Raw genomic sequence first — 17911 nt, 5'->3', positions numbered from 1 at the left:
TGTTTTTACTGTATCCCGCTTAACCACATTAACCTAACCAACCAATTGCTGATACTAGTCAACTACTCGTGCAGGCAACAACAATAAACAAAGAGAAGCCTTGGTGCTACATTCCGATTCGGAATTTGACCTTCTGTTTGTTATACACAGACTTCGCTTTCAACTGTTAAGTGTACAGGACAATTGCGGGGCTAGCGCTACGATCCTACTGACACTAACAGTCTCTTCCGAGCCGAGAATCGAACCTACGACGACTGGCTTGTTAAGCCAGCATCGTATCTCGAGACCATCTGGGAGATTGGCAACAACAATGAATAAACAGTAAAATTATGGTATATTACAAAATATATGTTATGTTATTAGTATGAAGTTTGAAAAGCACTTTTACGAAAGTGATCCGAAACTGTGGAGAAATGGCAGCTTATTTCTCTACATAGTCTAGTTCAGCAAAGCTCAGCAAAGCTCTAATTTCTCAAACCCATCTGAAAAATACGTTTTCTGGGGATCTGCAAAGTAAGTCTCCGTGGCTGTGATATCCTTCTCATTCGACTCAAATTTCTCCCCGGCGAGTGACTTTTTCAAGTTTGCAAACAAAAATAAGATGCACGGGGCCAAATCTGGAGGATACGGTGAGTGGGGCAGTAGTTTGTAGCCCAATTCAACCAATTTGGTCGCAGCGACACCGAAGGTGTGAGCCGGTGCGTTGTCATGGTGAAAAAGCTTTTTTTTCTTTTTCTTATATTGGGATTGTATATCTGTAATTCGGCATAGAATCGGCCCAATAATTCGACATGGTGGAGTCCTGTAATCGTTTTGCCCTTCTTCAGGTATTCGAAGCGTGAATCCCAGGCAACCGCAACCGTCACTTTTCCGACCGTTGCGAAAGTTTTGCCTTCTTCGGAGCAAGTTTGCCGGGTAAAGTCCACTGTTTCGACTGTCCTTTAGCCTCTGGTGTGCATCAGGAAACAGACGGTGGCAAAACGACGCAGAAACTCCTTTAAATCGCCACCCAACAAATCAACAACAAATAATAGATGTTTGATAGTTTGATAAGAAATTACAATGGCAACTCAGAACAGATTTCTTTTCATCGAAATGTAGATTATACTGTGTTACTGTTATGGCGAAAAAAAAGACATTTTGGGCGGGGCGGGGAGAGTTGACCTTCAACGTTTATTAAAATATTTCTACTGATTCTACTGATTTTAAGCGATTCAGAGAGTCATTCAAAATCAAACAGTTTGTAACAATCAACTACCTGTGCATCAATTTCTAAGTTATTGTTAATAAAGGTTCAGAAAACAGAACACTTATTTTTACAAGCTTGACATTATTATAACAATAGAAAAATGTAAGACAGTTTATTTGCTCAAAAGTAAAGTCTCAAAGATTTTTTTTCAAATTTCAACTAATTCGAGAATAATCAATGATGCAATATTATTCTAATAGTAATCTCAAGCCGTCGACGATAACTTCCTAAATGCATCCGTCTTTAATCGTGTAAAATCATCCACGTGGAATGTGGATGGCCCCTTAGTCGAATACGTGTGCTAAGTTCCATTCAAATAAAAAATGGGTGACTTAATTTTATTCGTATTTCATTTGGCGTGGTTTTGCTCTTCACCCAAGAGCGGTGGTTTTTCACCATAAAATTCATAGTACAGTTTCATCGATTAATGCAAAATTCCAGCGATACCTCTGTATACCTCTAATCTAATTAGTACGAATTTTATGGAGCAAACTTTGAGCAATTGTTAAGATCAAGTCAAATAACACCTCTATCGAACGTGCAAATCATCCAATTCTTGTATTCGTTTTCGCTTTCTATACAAGCATTTTGTTTACCACAACGACTAACGACTTAATTTCGTACCCAATATTAGAAGTGTTTTCTAAAAATATATGCAAATCGGACAGGTCGCCCAAACCCATCGACGACAGAAGCACAAGTGAGAGAGTATCAGAGAAAGGCAAACACATGCAAATTTGGGAACGCCAAATCTGCGGCGCAAATTGTTTTCAAGCTCAGCCCATCATCGGCACCTCCCCACAAGTCCACAGCATCTTCTTGGAGGCCATCCACATACCACGTGGACAGATTTTTAACGAATTTGACCCCCCCCCCATAGAAATTATAAAAAAATTGTAAGGACCGTGGACATCCAACCCCCCCCCCAAGCTGTCCACGTGGTATGTGGACAGCCCCTTGGCTGGTTGAGTAACCAAAGGAGGCCGGTTGTGGAGGGATGGGCTGGTGAAATGTGTCGTCCATCCGCAGTGGGATTTATCAACTTTGGTTTGTTTTGCTTTGGTGATACGCGCAGGCAGACTGTCCGCATGCGTTGTACTTGTGTGAGTGAATTCTGTGATTGAACTGATGTGTGATGTTCCCGGTGGATGGGATGTCTACGGTAAACCGTGGCTTGTTTACGTTTCCTGTTGGCACCCGGTGGCCGCTTTGTGTGGCGTTTACGGTGAGCAGTCTTTCGGAACGACTGCCGTTGGCACTGTGGGGCAAGAGCTAACTTGAATTATAATATGATTTGTTAGAAATTCTATAACGAATGGAGAAGATACTTTGCCAGTTTTTTTTCAATCTATTTTACCCCATCTTCCTCGAATCTCTACTGAATAGTATCAATATAAAACGATGATTCTTTCAATACACGTTGTTTATCCGTTCTAACAAACCGTATTTACTTTGGCTTATTTACAGATGCTCAGTGTTGACAGTGTGGAGTTCTCTCAGCAACCAGTGTTGAAAATGTGTCAAAGCAGTGTGGATTAGTGCCGTGTGTTAATGTTCCTATTTGGCAGGTGAAAGTTTATATTGAAATACAGTGAGATCACCGCGAAAAAGAGCGAAACAAAAATGCCGGTCGTTTTGAATGGTTCGCTACCGTTGCCCAGTATTAGGGTTTACACCAGTGCAAGTGTCCTGCTGGTTTCGATCTGTCTGTACTACGCGGTCTGTGTGACGAGTGACCCCTTCTGGCGGCAGTTGAGCAACGTTACAGTAAGCACCCCCGGGGGAGGAGGCGTAAACAGCCTTCTGTCCGGAGCGGCAGCTGCTGCCGGAGAAGCCGCAGCTGCGGGAGCCGTTGCTGGTGGTGCCGCAAATGTGCCCACCCCAAGCAAACTGGATTCGGTGCTAACGGTTAAGGAAATCAATGATCTCGAGGAGAAGATACTGGCGGCGTCCGACGTCGATCTGCAGCAAATGATCGAGCACGAAGCCGATCTGCTGGAGAAGTCGGTGGCCAATGATTCGAGGACGATCGGAGGCCACCTGAGGGATGTTGCTTCCTTTATGGGCAGTGAACCGATTTGCATTTGGGTAAGTTTTGACTTTCGATCGGGAAGACCACAAAGTATAAAACAGGTCGAAATTACCTCCACATTTACACATAACTGAATGTTAGCAAACAACCTTTTCACACATAATTGGAAATCGGCCTAAATTGATTGTACTTTGTTTGAATATGCAATGCAAAAATGCAAATGGGCATGCAAATGGCTTTCTTTTCTCAATGGAGTTATTCATTTAGAGTTTATCTTTCATTTAATAACAAAAACAACATTTCATAGTTAACATTTCTCTTAACATAGTTATTTAAGTGAAAAAAGGCATAAAATTCATGTAAAAAAATTAAACACACCCTGGGAACTTACACGCTTAATATTTAGTGTGGCCTCCTTTCGCCAGAATCCCGGCTTGGCATCGATCTGGCATGGACTCCACAAGTTTTTGGAAGGTATTTGGTTCGATTTTGTCCCATTCCTTCAAATTTGTCGGGTTCTGTTCTCGACCTTTTTCTTGAGAATAGCCAAATGATGTTCAATGGGTATGTAAAAAAATTGAAGACACCCCCTATTGTATCAGCACATTTATACAAAGAAACCTAGTTTGCTGCATAATACGACTATTTTTTCAAAACTGTCGAATGTCATCAAGGCAAAAGATAAATAAACTGTCACAGGAGTTTTTTGAAACGCTTTATTTTACAGTGTAGCAGTCAAGAAACTCGATCATTCCAACATGTCACTCTCTACTCGCAATAGTTTTGTTTTGTAATTATATAGGCTGGAAACCTTAAAGTGAAAGTGTTGCTTGCTGTTGTTGTTGAAGTACACCTGCGTTTTTCTAATGTTGTGAATCAAAATGGGCAAAAAACGTGAAATACCTCTGCCCATCAAACAACTTATAATTTCACACCATAAGTTGGGACATGGATACAAAAAAATTGCTGCTATGGTCGATTTGAGCAAGAATACAGTTGCTACCATTGTTCAGAAATTTAAGCGTTCCGGTATAGTTGCCCGCCAGAAGGGCCAAGGGCGGAAACGGAAAACAACAGCTCGAATCGATAGATTTATTAGGCGGAAGGTTGAAGAAAATAGACGGCTTTCCGCAACAAAATTAGCAACTGAACTACAAAACTACCATGATGTTACGGTACACCCTCAAACTGTACGAAACAGGACAAAAGAGATGGGTTTTGCTGGGCATGTCGCTGTTAAAAAGCCATGGCTGTCGAAAAAGAATATAAAACCCAGGCTTAAATGGGCCAAGGAACATGCATCTTGAACAGTTGATGACCGGAAACGTGTGCTCTGGTCCGATGAGACAAAAATCGTCTTATTTGGATCTGATGGGATCATTCGGTCCTGGCGGAAGCCACGAGAACGATTGAATCCAAAGTGTTTGCGACCTACCATTAAACACGGAGGAGGTATACTTTTCTACATGCAAATTATGAAACAAAAGAAGTTTTTCTTTTCAGTTTTATTGTAGGACGGGTTATGGTATGGGGTTCAATGTCTTGGAATGGCTGTGGAACGTTGGAGTTCATAGACAAAATTATGACGAAGGAAGTTTACTTGGACATTCTTGAACGTAACCTTCACGCCAGCGCCAGAAAGTTAAAAATGTTACGAAACTTCATCTTCCAACAGGACGGAGATCCCAAACATACCGCAAAAATAGTGTCGCAATGGTTTGTTAAGAAGCAAATCAAGGTTCTTGATTGGGTTGCTCAATCCCCAGATCTAAATCCCATTGAACATCTTTGAGCTATTCTCAAGAAAAAAGCTCGAGAACAGAACCCGACGAATTTGAATGTACTAAAGCGCGTCATCTCTAAGGAATGGGACAAAATCGAACCAAATACCTTCCAAAAACTTGTGGAGTCTATGCCAGATCGAAGCCAAGCCGTGATTCTGGCGAAAGGAGGCCACACTAAATATTAGGCGTGTAAGTTCCCAGGGTGTGTTTAATTTTTTTACATGAATTTTATGCCTTTTTTCACTTAAATAACTATGTTAAGAGAAATGTTAACTATGAAATGTTGTTTTTGTTATTAAATGAAAGATAAACTCTAAATGAATAACTCCATTGAGAAAAGAAAGCCATTTGCATGCCCATTTGCAAGTTTTCAATTGGGTAAGCAACAGTACAGGGGGAGTGTCTATAATTTTTTTACATACTGTATATTTTCACCAATCACGTATTTACACACAATCACGTATGGTTAATGAGTAATGAGTTTTGAACGCGTTTCAAAAAAAAAAAACCTAGTTATGAACTCCTTATTAAACCCACGTGTTGGATTATAACCAAGCAAGTCTGCGATTGTTTAATTGAAGAAATGGATAAATAAACAAGTCGGAGAAGCTTTACACTTGCTTTACATCGCAGTCTCAAGGACATTTCACGGTGGAGCAGGTAACCGGTCTGACCATTTTTGGTAACCGTTTTATTTTTATCTATTGTTGACGGGGAAAATACTCGCGGTCGGGAAATCACTGCTACTTCTAACATAAAGGAACATTTTTTCTGCTAGTTGATTATTGCAGTCAACCAAGAATTATGTAACGACACTAAAAATGCCAGTTTATACAAAAAATGGGCCAAAAAATGTCAACTGAAAGTAGAAAAAAAAAACAACCTGATTTATTACACAACTTTCAATGAAGAGATTCGAAAATCGTTAATACGACCAAGCAATTACTGTACACCTTTCACTTGATCGTACTCCAAGCGAACTAGTTTTCCCTCTAACGCGCAAAATTGTTAGGCTGGTTCTCTTCAATCAAATGCACACGCAACTTTGACCCGACAAACTCGTGCCAACTAGAAAAAAATCAATCCGATTGCACCTAACAGTGCAGATAATTTTCTCTTATTCAGTGGGAAAAAACCAAGATCCAGCGGTTATGAAATTTGTAAACCTCAGCACCCGGACGCCGGGAAAGGTAACCGCGTGTAGGTAGGTAATAACCGTAATTGCTCACCGTCCCAAGTCATCTGATGATGACCAAATGAGTAAAAGGTGGCACAGACAGTCATGCCAAGATTGCATGATCAAATTATGGCTTCGAGAGGCGAACAGGAGAAAGTTCCCGTTTGTGTCCATATTTTGCAACCTGGTACTGCATAGTACAGACTGAAAGTACCGCGTTTATCCGCGTGTTGTTTTTTCGTCATTATACACATTGACTTTCTAAAAATCCCTGCAGCCTTACATCGCGCGAGTCTCTACGCGTCATGCATTGCCATTAGGGTCCCTTCAATGGCGGTCATGCATTGACAAAACCTCGCTCCAAAAATTAACTCTGTTTCTAATTCAAACGCGTCGTTATGTTCCTAGTTGCTTCAGAGAACCTTATAGTAACAAAAGTGATTCGTGTTTTAAAGTGATCCTAAATCGGTCAGTAACATGGAAAATACTTTGTCAACATTTCGATTCGAACTAGCTGATGAGCTTTATCGACGATGTGACGTCAATCAGCAATAGAGCTGTTTCCTCTGCTAGAAAGTACATAAAATAGAGAGAGCGCTTCTGGCAATTGGATTGCCGTTGTTTCCCACTAACAAACACACTGCTGCTGTTGGGCTTACATTACAACGGCGAACATAGAATTGACGATGTCTAACCAGATTACGACGGACACATTTCAACCTTCCTCCAGTTTCTATCGTAACGTAACATAGAGTACAGCGGATCGAAATCAACTAGATTTTTCCACGGCTAGCCCAGTTAAGGGCAGCTAGTATGTAGCAACAACATATGAATAACGTCATTACTATGGAGGTTCGTTGACTTGGAAACATTTTTTTTGCAATGCTAGCGTGCGAACAGGAGTGGGTATGTGTGTGCGGATAAGAAACTCAAACCGGTAGGTAAGCATAAAGCCAACACAATCTGGGCCGGTTGTTGGTGGATCGATTTTTGCGGAGAAACTTTAACTACCAACTGATACTGATGGGAATTACAGTAGTTAAAAAATCTGTTCGTTCTTTTTAGCTGCAATAAAAGTTTTCACAGAGAGAAAATTTTGGGAAGTGCATTTTGTATGTACAACATTCCGGAAAGCGTTTAAGTCCTAGAGCTTGATATCTGGATGCATGAAAACGGATCTATCGCGGGATTATATTATTGAAATAAAAAAAGTTGAGTACTCAAAACTTATTGCAATTTAAAAGAAAAAGATAAAAAAAAAATTATTTGGTTCTGATTAAATCTGGAACTTTTCTACGAAATCCACTCATCATATTTGGACATTTTGTTGGCTAACCTGTGCGACTATTTTACCTCATCTCTGAAGCATTCAGAGTCTCTTTTCTATTCATAGAACTCCATGGGGAGCTGCGAAGCCGCAAGGTTACACGTTTGATAAACCGATGGTCGCTTTGAAAAACAGATGGTTGTGGGAATCTTAGTAGAATCAGGGCCATTCGATGTCAAAGGCATGGGTTATTTGTCAGGCACCCTGCTTACTTAGTTGCTTAAATATTAGCTGCTTACATAGTTAAAACTTCTACAAGGAATCATAATTGGTGATACTTGGCAAGAGGAACAACAGTTGTAGTGTAGAACGATTAGCGTAATAGGAAGAGAAAAAAACACAAACACAAGCACGGATAAATAATAAGCATATCACTTACTCTCAATGGTGTTAATGAAAGAGGTTATTGTGTGCCATCTAACGCTTCAAACGATGGATTTAGCCATTTTCAACGACTTCTAAACCGGACCACGTCAGATTTTTGAAGTGGGTGTCCAACATTAATTAAAATGAATCGTGATGAAGTTTTCAGCACTGAAAGAGAACACATTTCAAAACAAATTGCTATCAAAACATTCCAGATGCGACCACTAGCAGCACTGTAGTGAATTACAAAATGCGTCTGGATAATCAAAGACTGTAGTTTTTATCCATTCGTTTATCCAGTTGCTCTAATAACTTGATTATTTTTTCAATACTTTCAGTTGAGCTTAAAGTTCGCAAGTGAGAAAACATTCTGTGTGTGTGTGGAACCTTTCTAGATCCCACTGTCTGGCAGTGATATAGTGAAAAAAAGACAGTTGCAATTATATTTCAACTCTGCAACTATCTTAGTTTCGGGTTCTAGAAGGTGTTAGCTCTACCGACCTTCCAAAGACCCTTTACAGAATGACTGAGTACTTGCAGTACATTCCGGAGTAATTTTCCAATCGGTAAGCCCCGCCTCAAAATAATATTACAATCTTAGAGATTTTATTATTATTTTCAGACTTTCAATTCGTTTGATTCATTTATATCAAAAAAATTGACCCGTATTCAATAGCATGTTATATTTATTGACAAGAGGAGTGCCAAATAGTAAAATGAATAAATCTCACCATATAGACGTACCAAAATATGACCTATGTATGTACCAAAATATTTCCTAAAATCTGATGACAAATTGCTTAACTTGTATTAAATAATGTGTCAATCGGACGCTTATGCAATTGCTATAATAAAAAAATTTAACTTAAAATAATAATGATAAATTAAAATATTTAGGCAAAAAAAGGACATTTATTTGCAATACATTTGCTCCATTTACGGTGGAAACAGCAGCACTGTCTGCCCACTCGGACCTGCACAAGCTTTTATGCAAGCCTTGATGTGGAAAGCAAGCGACGCTCGTTCCAATTAGGGATGGGAAATATCGACTAAAATGGCTATCGATAATTATCGATAAATTCCCTGATGCCATCGATAACTATCGATAATTATCGATAGTTTGACAGCCAGAACCAGATGAAGAAAAACAACAAAGTGTTGCTCCCGTTGTGGACAGGAACAATATTTAAAAGTCTATTCGCACACATAATTCGCACTTAAGCGAAACCACGTCGTTGTCCGTATAAGGTAGAGTGAGCGAAAATGAGTATCCCTCAATTTTCTAACAATTTCAAAGTGGATTTCATGTGAGAGCGAACAATCATCGAATTCTCTTTAAACAAAGGCAAGGCCAATATATTTTTCCAGTTCTGGCATCATTGTGGAGTATAAATGCCAATGCGAGGAAAATATCAATAACTATCGATAACGCGGGAAGCTTAACGATTCTATCGATAACCAGCAACAATCGATACTATCGATAATTATCGATAGGTTTCCCATCCCTAGTTCCAATTGTCACTTTCTATGCATGAACAATTTTGAAAGTAACAAAAATATCACTTTTAATCTACCCGCATGTTCACTATACTTATCTTTAGCCGCATCGTTTCAATGTTCACTTCCTCTATCACACGGGATTCGGTAGTCCAAATTGCCCCACTAAAATTAGTTTTTTTACGAGCCGACACTTCTCAAAGCAATGTTCATCAATGCTTTCATTCGTAATACCCTTTAAACACACTGGACTCTGAACGAAGGCTTCTCAACTATGACTACAACACGAATTACACCCTTCACGTATTATAAATCACGACAAAACGCGACAACTTCGGACGCAATAAACGAAGACAAAACCCGCTGCAAACAACCGTGGCGCCAATCCCATATGCTAATTCAGCTATTTCATCGAATAATCTTCACGGCACTACGATAAACATCAAGTAAAAGTTTCGCAGCACATACAACATAACAAACATTCCTGAAAAAACTCACTTCGCGATATTAAACAAATTTTCTTCCGAAAAATCGCACGAGCGAAAATTTTGACGACCGAATCCGGCCTGCTTCTCTCCCTTCGCAAGTGAGAAAACATTCTAGATCCTAAATATGGAATTTGGTATTATGGAACTGGATAATACTGGATAATAGTTAGTTCTTTTTTCGGCAGATAATTTTGAAAACAAAGATGACTAATTAAATTATTGTTGTTTCAATTTCAAGCAGTAAATGTGGAGCTGACGATCGAAAAATGTACTAACTGGGGAAATAGTTTATTAGAAATTTACGAAAAATATAGTCCAGCAGGTGGGACACGAACCCACAACTTCTAATCTCCGGTCAGATGCGTTTTCGATTACACCACCGCAAGACGTATAAGTCGGCCTCGCTAAATAGCTGTTTTATATCGCTTGCACACTTTATCGCACGTCATCATTTACTCAGTAGAGAGTATTGTTTGGTGGCTGGCTTTTGTTTCGTAACTCTCATGTCACATTGCACAATGGCCTTGAAACCAAATTTAGGGGGAGATTTGGGTCTAGAGCTCGCTAGTAACATTTTAGAGAAAAACTTTCTTCTACAAAGTTGTTAAATATGATAAAGCGCTTATTGAAAAATTATCAAAAATTAGGGTGACCAACATTTAAGATGCAATCAAGTATCTAACTTTTTTATCTTTGAAGATAGAAGAAAAATTTGTTCTACAATGTTATTTTCAGTAACTTTGTAAAAAAAAGTTTTTCTCTATCTTTGAAAACAACCGTTTTATATTGAAAAAAAAAAATTGCGCTCTAACTTTTTTATTTCAAGTTTTATCTCAAAACTATCTTTGAAGGACTTTTAGAGCTTTTTAAGAGAAACAATTTGCAATGCTGACATAGTAAATATCTCAATTTTACTCAAAGTTATTAAAAATTTTCATCAAAAAATATGCGTTTTTCATTTGTATGTCACTCTTGTTGGGACAAACATAGAAAATATCTCTTGGTCTCATTTTGACGGGCATACTTGACTCAATAAATGGAAAATTTTTCAAAACTATGTTATTTTTTAAATTTGAGTAAATTCAATTTTAAAACAGGACAAAAATTTCAATAATTTTATACATTATGCATATAAAAGCACCCAGATTTATTTTTTGGTATTTTTTCTTATTACTAGAAGTAATTACCTTTAGTTTGACCCAAAAAGTTCGAAAATCGATCAACTTGTTCAAAAGTTATGATTTTTTTGAAATAAAATACATCGAATATAGCCGGTTTTTATGGTCACAAATTTTTTTTCTATCTACAAAGATAAAAAAGTTAGATACTTGATTGCATCAAAAATGTTGGTCACCCTAACAACTTTGTAGAAGAAAGTTTTTCTCTAAAATTTTGCTATAGAGCTCTAGACTAAAATTTCCCCCTAAATTTGGTTTCTGGACTATTGTGCATTGGGTTTACTGCATCAGTAAGAGATCTAAAAGCGCCAGTCCCACCTGCTGGACTATATTTTTTTGTAAATTTCTAATTAACTATTTCCCCAGTTAGTACATTTTTCAATCGTCAGCTCCACATTTACTGCTTGAAATAAAATTAAAAATAGCTTGACTTGCATTATAGTCATTGGAATTAAGAAAGATAAATTTTTGATAAAAATTTTGTTATCAAAATCACTGCCATTCTACGCTGTGGAATCTAGACGCTCTCAGCCTCATATTCTCCAAAGCAAGTACGAATGATGTCATTTTTGTAGATAAGCAAGATGCACGTTTCTTCTGATAACCTTGTATAAATACAAAAACTTAATTACTGTAGGGGCTATTTTGCATCTTTCTCCCCTAAGCCATGATTAAAGATAGCTGAACGGTAGACATGCTTATTTAGAATAACTGCACAATATCGAATAAATTTTTTGTATTCTTTCAAAATTCTATTTGCTTATTCTTGCCTATTATCGTTATTCTTGGGAAAACGAGGCAAAACATACCCTTCCATAAAGCCTGAATAACATGGGACTACAGGGAACCAAGTTCAAAAACAACTTCAATGTGCCGTATTATTTTTATCGTGTATCAAAAAAAAATTTTTTTTGAACACCTCTCATTTTAAAGATGTGTGTGTATAGTATCATGCCTCTTGTTTCATGACATGACATTTGCTCTTCAGTTGTGAAAATGGCGTCGAAGCTACGCATCCAGATTTTACTCGCGAAAATCCGAACTACTCGCACGCCAAATTGGCAAAATTCTTGAATGTGGACAAATCAAGCATCACAAAAAAAAGTGTTTCTAGAACGTTTGTCGACTGCCAAAAAGACAGGATTGGGTGGAATCGAAAAACGAAGGCCGCAGAAACGAAGAAAAGAGTGACCAGCAGTTTCAAGCGGAATCCCAGCCCTTTCGACCGAGTTGTCGCAAGCAAGCTGGGAGTTTCGTCTACAACTGTGAATCGTGCTAAAAAAACGAGCCGAACTGTCGACTTACAAAAAAAGATGATAACTCCAAATCGTGACGATAAGCAAAACTTGTCGGCCAGTCAACGATCGCGAAAGCTGCCTGACGAAGTTTGATTGCGTGGTACACGTTGATGGAAATGACGTCAAGACAGACTTAAGCAGTTTCCTGGACAGAAATATTTTACGGTAACTAGGAGAGGAAAGATGTCAGAGATTTTGATACACATTAGGCTGTCGAAGTTTGCAAAGAAATATATCGTGTGGCATGCCTTTTTCTTCGCGAATGGTTCCGTTAACCAGGAAATTTATGTGCAGGAGTGCCTGGAAAAACGTCTGTTGCCTTTCCTCAAGCATTATGGTTACTCCGTTCTGTTTTGGCCGGATTTGCCATCACGGAAAAAAGGCCTCCCAACCCACCAGAGCTCCGCCCTATAGAAAAATACTGGGCTATCGTCAAGCGGAACCTTAAGAAAACATGAGAGACAGTTTTCAACAAAATGCAGTTCAGGGATAATTCGCATTCTGCGGCTCTACAAAACTTGATGGGAAGAGTCATGAGAAAGGTCCGGCAATTCGCATTCGCTAAAAAGGAAACTTAAGTCAACAGTGTTCTTTCATTCTGTAAGAATAGAAATTGACAGTAACATGATTTGATTTTTCATTAAAAAATGACCTGTATACAATCGAGACACATTTTTTGTTCTACTGCATAAATGTTTAGATGTTTTTGTATAAAAAAATATTTTTAACTAGCCCCCTTAAAGTAAGAAAACGCATTTATTATCATTTTTGATGTCATTACGATCAAACGTAAAGAAGAATTTTGATCAGTATACATTAATTCGTTTACTTTAAACCCTGACTCGTTATTTTTTATTTTTTTCTCGTTTTTTTTCCGTAATTTATAATGAAAAACGAAAAGAAGTATACGAATATGTATAATGAAGGTAATTATCCGTTTTTTCGAGCTTAAAAATCCGTTTTTTTCTATTTTCATTAAGTCGCCACAGAAATAAAAAGCTTTGAGAAAAATTACATTAAAATGAAAAATTTGAGCTTGTCAACAAGAATTAGGATTCTAGCATCATGATTTATTTTTTCGTAATTTATTTGAATATTTCTAATTTATTTGACATTTCTGCTTTAGAACAGTCCAGATGACATTGAAAAAAGAACTAAAAGTAAAAGTTTTTCGTACTGTATAAAATCTGTATATCTAAAACAGTATATAAGCGAATCATACTCAAATGAGTCTATATATAATTGAATCCGACCTGTATCACCCAATGTCTCAATTGCGAACAAAATAGTTTGCGATTTTTTTTCTAAAGATAACACTGTTCGGCAAAGAAATTACCTTGAAGGTCAAAAAAGTTTCCTTGAAAGACTACAGCTTTTCAACCACTCCTGTGAATTTTGGTACCTGGTAAATGCAGGAGTGCGTCAAAAGGCCGCAGAGTAAAAAAGCCAAAAAATACGAACAATGAAAAACGAAAAGAAGTATACGAATATGTATAATGAAAGTAATTACCCATTTTTTCGAGCTTAAAATCCTTTTTTTTTCTATTTTCATTAAGTCGCCACAGAAATAAAAAGCTTTGAGAAAAATTACATTAAAATGAGAAATTTGAGCTTGTCAACAAGAATTAGGATTCTAGCATCATGATTTATTTTTTCGTAATTTATTTGAATATTTCTAATTTATTTGACATTTCTGCTTTAGAACAGTCCAGATGACATTGAAAAAAGAACTAAAAGTAAAAGTTTTTCGTACTGTATAAAATCTGTATATCTAAAACAGTATATAAGCGAATCATACTCAAATGAGTCTATATATAATTGAATCCGACCTGTATCACCCAATGTCTTAATTGCGAACAAAATAGTTTGCGATTTTTTTTCTAAAGATAACACTGTTCGGCAAAGAAGTTGCCTTGAAGTTCAAAAAAGTTTCCTTGAAAGACTACAGCTTTTCAACCACTCCTGTGAATTTTGGTACCTGGTAAATGCAGGAGTGCGTCAAAAGGCCGCAGAGTAAAAAAGCCAAAAAATACGAACAATGAAAAACGAAAAGAAGTATACGAATATGTATAATGAAGGTAATTACCCGTTTTTTCGAGCTTAAAAATCCGTTTTTTTTTCTATTTTCATTAAGTCGCTACAGAAATAAAAAGCTTTGAAAAAATTTACATTAAAATGAAAAATTTGAGCTTGTCAACAAGAATTAGGATTCTAGCATCATGATTTATCATGAACTTGCATGATTTATCATGAACTTGGAGAAATCAAAAATAAAGATATTAAAATTTATCAAAACATAACAATATTTTTTATTTTTTTTTCCTTTTGTATTCTTTTTTTTGAAGGACGGAACAACTACCGGTCGACACAATACCGTTTAAACAAACTGTTCTAGCTCTAAAAGTATATCGTTACGTAATTTGTGTATGACACCTGAAGAGAAATAAGATTTCAGTTCAGACAGTTTTTGCATCCTCCAAAAATTATTTCGTCGTTTTTGTATCACTTTTTTGTACATTACGACCTTCAAATTGGTATTACTCAAAAATGTACCGCACGACGATTTTGAAATTTTGACCAGAGGTTCAGGACGTCATAACGAATCGAATAGTGTATTCAGATCTTTGGGTGCGTTTTTTATAATAACGGTCTGTGGGAGCACCGTGGTCGAGATCTGGTGTTATCTAAAAAATTCGGAAAAAAAGACTTTCGGGGCCAAGAAATGTACGATCTGAGGGAGTTTTCCAGGTCAAAAATTTTGAGCCCTGCCGCTTAACGAAATTCGAAAAATCGATTTCCATTAGCATCCTAATCAACAGAAGGTCGAGTTCCAATACGATTGATTTCATTTCAATACTAATAAAAGATTTTGATAAAAACTTATTGTCAAGTTGATAACGTGATATCAGTAGATTTCAGAAATGACTTTTAAGGAATAAGATTAATCCTGTTTTTGATGCATTACAAGACATCCTCCCTTTCTGGACGTATGAATAAATAATTTTGTACAAATTTTCAAGGCAGATAAAATAAAATTTTCTCACTTTTGTTTTCAGTTACAAGCTCTTGGTTTTTGAGGAAACAGAACCAGTTCTGCTTTAATGCACTAGAAAAAGATTGTTTAACATTACTGTTTGACCTCTTTTCTTCGGCAATTTCAATACAATTCTCATGTAAAACAGCAGTAGAAAGAAACAAGTTTTCAGTTCAGACAATTTTAACTAACTCGTTTATTTATAGAAACACAGAACCTACTGTTCACCATCGAACCAGCTGTTCCCTCTTGCACTTAGTCATCACTTAATCGTCGACTAGTATTATTAATCATGATCAAGTTTCTATAAATGGCGCTCCAAGTCACGATTTGATGTTCATTCACACCCTAAACAGCCAGCTTTTTAAGGCAACTGTGAAAATTTTGTCACTGCATTATTGCGATCGTCATTCAACCAATTCGATTCGATGGAACTGATAGCAACCGGTAACCCAAATGTGGTTTGGAGTGCTTCGGAGACAGATTTCGCTATCCGCTAATGCATTTTAGATCAAGATTAGTCCATGGTTCAGGTAGAAAATCTTGTTAGCTAGATTGATAGGTTTAATTTGGTTTATCGTGAAGCCGAAAAAAAGAGTGCCCGGAAATTTTACCGATTGAGATAAAATTAGATATTTCTGTTCAAAAACTCTTATCTGCTTTTTCTTTGCCAAAGCTTGTCAAGCCGAATTTTTCAAGTCTGCTACAAAAATAACATTTAAGCTGATCTTAATCTTTTGGGAGATAATGTGGAAACCCGTAAAAAGTTCTCGGTAAATGTCTCACCATAACAATGATGACTGACTTTTTCGTTATCAGCAGTGTGTGTCGAAATGACATTATTTGGAAGCCATTGCATGATCTTACGATCTCATATCTGTATATTACAAAAAAGCCAGCAGGTTTGATGTCACTGCAGAGATTGTTCGTCTGAGAAACTTAAAAATTTCAAAATTCTAATGCCCGAGTCATCAAATCGATATTTGTGTCAGTTTTAGTCACCTCCAAAGTATTTATTATTTCATCATCTATTATTCGAACCAAATCATACCCAATGGGGTGACGAGTGCTTTTGTATCTGCAGGACGAAGCCAAAACAAAGACGCTCAAACCAGTTTGTATTCTGTTCAACGTTCTCGAAACATGGTCGTAATAAATACTTACAGCAAACCTGAAACGGCCAAACCAGCGAGGCCAATTTTAAACCTGAATCCATTATTTGTGTCATGCTCAGCATAGAAGACTTATACCTCTAATCCTAAGTGTACCTTCAATTTAATCGAAAAATTCAGGCCAACGAAATGATTCGAATCACTTTGTGACCCCATGTAAGCTCCAAGCTTTAACCGCAACATCCGTCCGTTCGTACCTACTACGGGCCTATCGTAAAACACGATAGTGGACGTGCATGTGTTAAGCCGTGTGAACTTGACATTGAATTGTTTGGTAGCCACGCGGTCGAAAGGAACGAAAAATACCCCTAGGGGTGGAAGGTGGCAGAGGATGGCAGTCACTAGCGAGCACTGAATGCTGCTGCCTCTGGCTTGTACAAAACCCGAAAGCTCTACCCTAGCGTAACGATAACATTTTCTGTAGTTGCTTAGGCAGCACAGCATAGAAGGTGCGCGAGTGAGTGCTAATTGAACAAGCACAAGTCCCGGTGGATGACCGCCGGGTGACATTGATCGACAATCGACATTACGGCAATTCTTATTTCGAAAACGAAAACAGGTACGCAGGATTTATTCCGGCACGTAGAGACTAAACCAAGCTGTCAACACTTATTTGTTTGTTGCGTCAGCACCAGCAGTAGTAACAGCAAAAATATTATATTAGCTATTATTGATTTACAGTACACAACAATTTGGGATTCTCTGGAAACAATTAATTATGACTTGTGGTAAGCTATGCTGGAAACAAATGAGCAAATTAATACCTTGCATGACATTAGGTTGTTTTGAATGCTGTCTCGGGGAGTCTTCAACCAAAATAAACAAATATGGCTAGACATTATTTTATGGCCACCATCAATCAAGCCGTGTCTGATACTAGCCGCGATAAATCCAAACATGACTTGCATGTATCTGGACAGCTAAAACAGCGAGCCTAAGACTGGTATATTGTGAAAAAAAATCATGATCTACAGCAGTAAACATATCTGTCTGTTTATCCAAGAACGTTGATCTGCGATTATCATTAACTGATTGCTATGAAAATTAACAACTCGCTAGCACGGCTAGCGATTTGGTATCTAATATTCAGTCTAGTGAACCGAATGCTGTGAAAAATTTTCTTCAACCTTTCTTGCAGGTTTTATAGTTTTGTTTCGTTATGATTAAAAATTCGTGAAAAAAGAAAGCAACAAAACACTACAAAAAATGAAACAAAAGTTTTAACTTGAAACCCGTAAAAAAAGACAAAAAGAACATAACACTACAAACCAAACAAGAATTACATAAAACTCATGAAAAACACGTATAA

At 37.4% G+C, this 17911-nt stretch overlaps 1 protein-coding gene across 2 annotated transcripts in view; it reads left to right on the top strand.

Annotated features, from left to right (window-relative positions):
- LOC129726006 (E3 ubiquitin-protein ligase AMFR-like) overlaps nt 1–17911 on the top strand; it is an 82371-nt gene that overhangs the window by 19173 nt on the left and 45287 nt on the right. For both annotated transcript variants that reach the window (XM_055682518.1, XM_055682517.1), the window contains exon 2: nt 2717–3337. In XM_055682518.1, the coding sequence (XP_055538493.1) occupies nt 2873–3337 (465 nt within the window). In that variant the 5' untranslated portion in view covers nt 2717–2872. The remainder of the gene's footprint in view (nt 1–2716; nt 3338–17911) is intronic.

Source organism: Wyeomyia smithii, chromosome 2 (genome assembly GCF_029784165.1).
Source record: "Wyeomyia smithii strain HCP4-BCI-WySm-NY-G18 chromosome 2, ASM2978416v1, whole genome shotgun sequence".
In the NCBI taxonomy this organism is placed as follows: domain Eukaryota; kingdom Metazoa; phylum Arthropoda; class Insecta; order Diptera; family Culicidae; genus Wyeomyia; species Wyeomyia smithii.
This window is presented reverse-complemented; position numbering and strand designations above follow the sequence as displayed.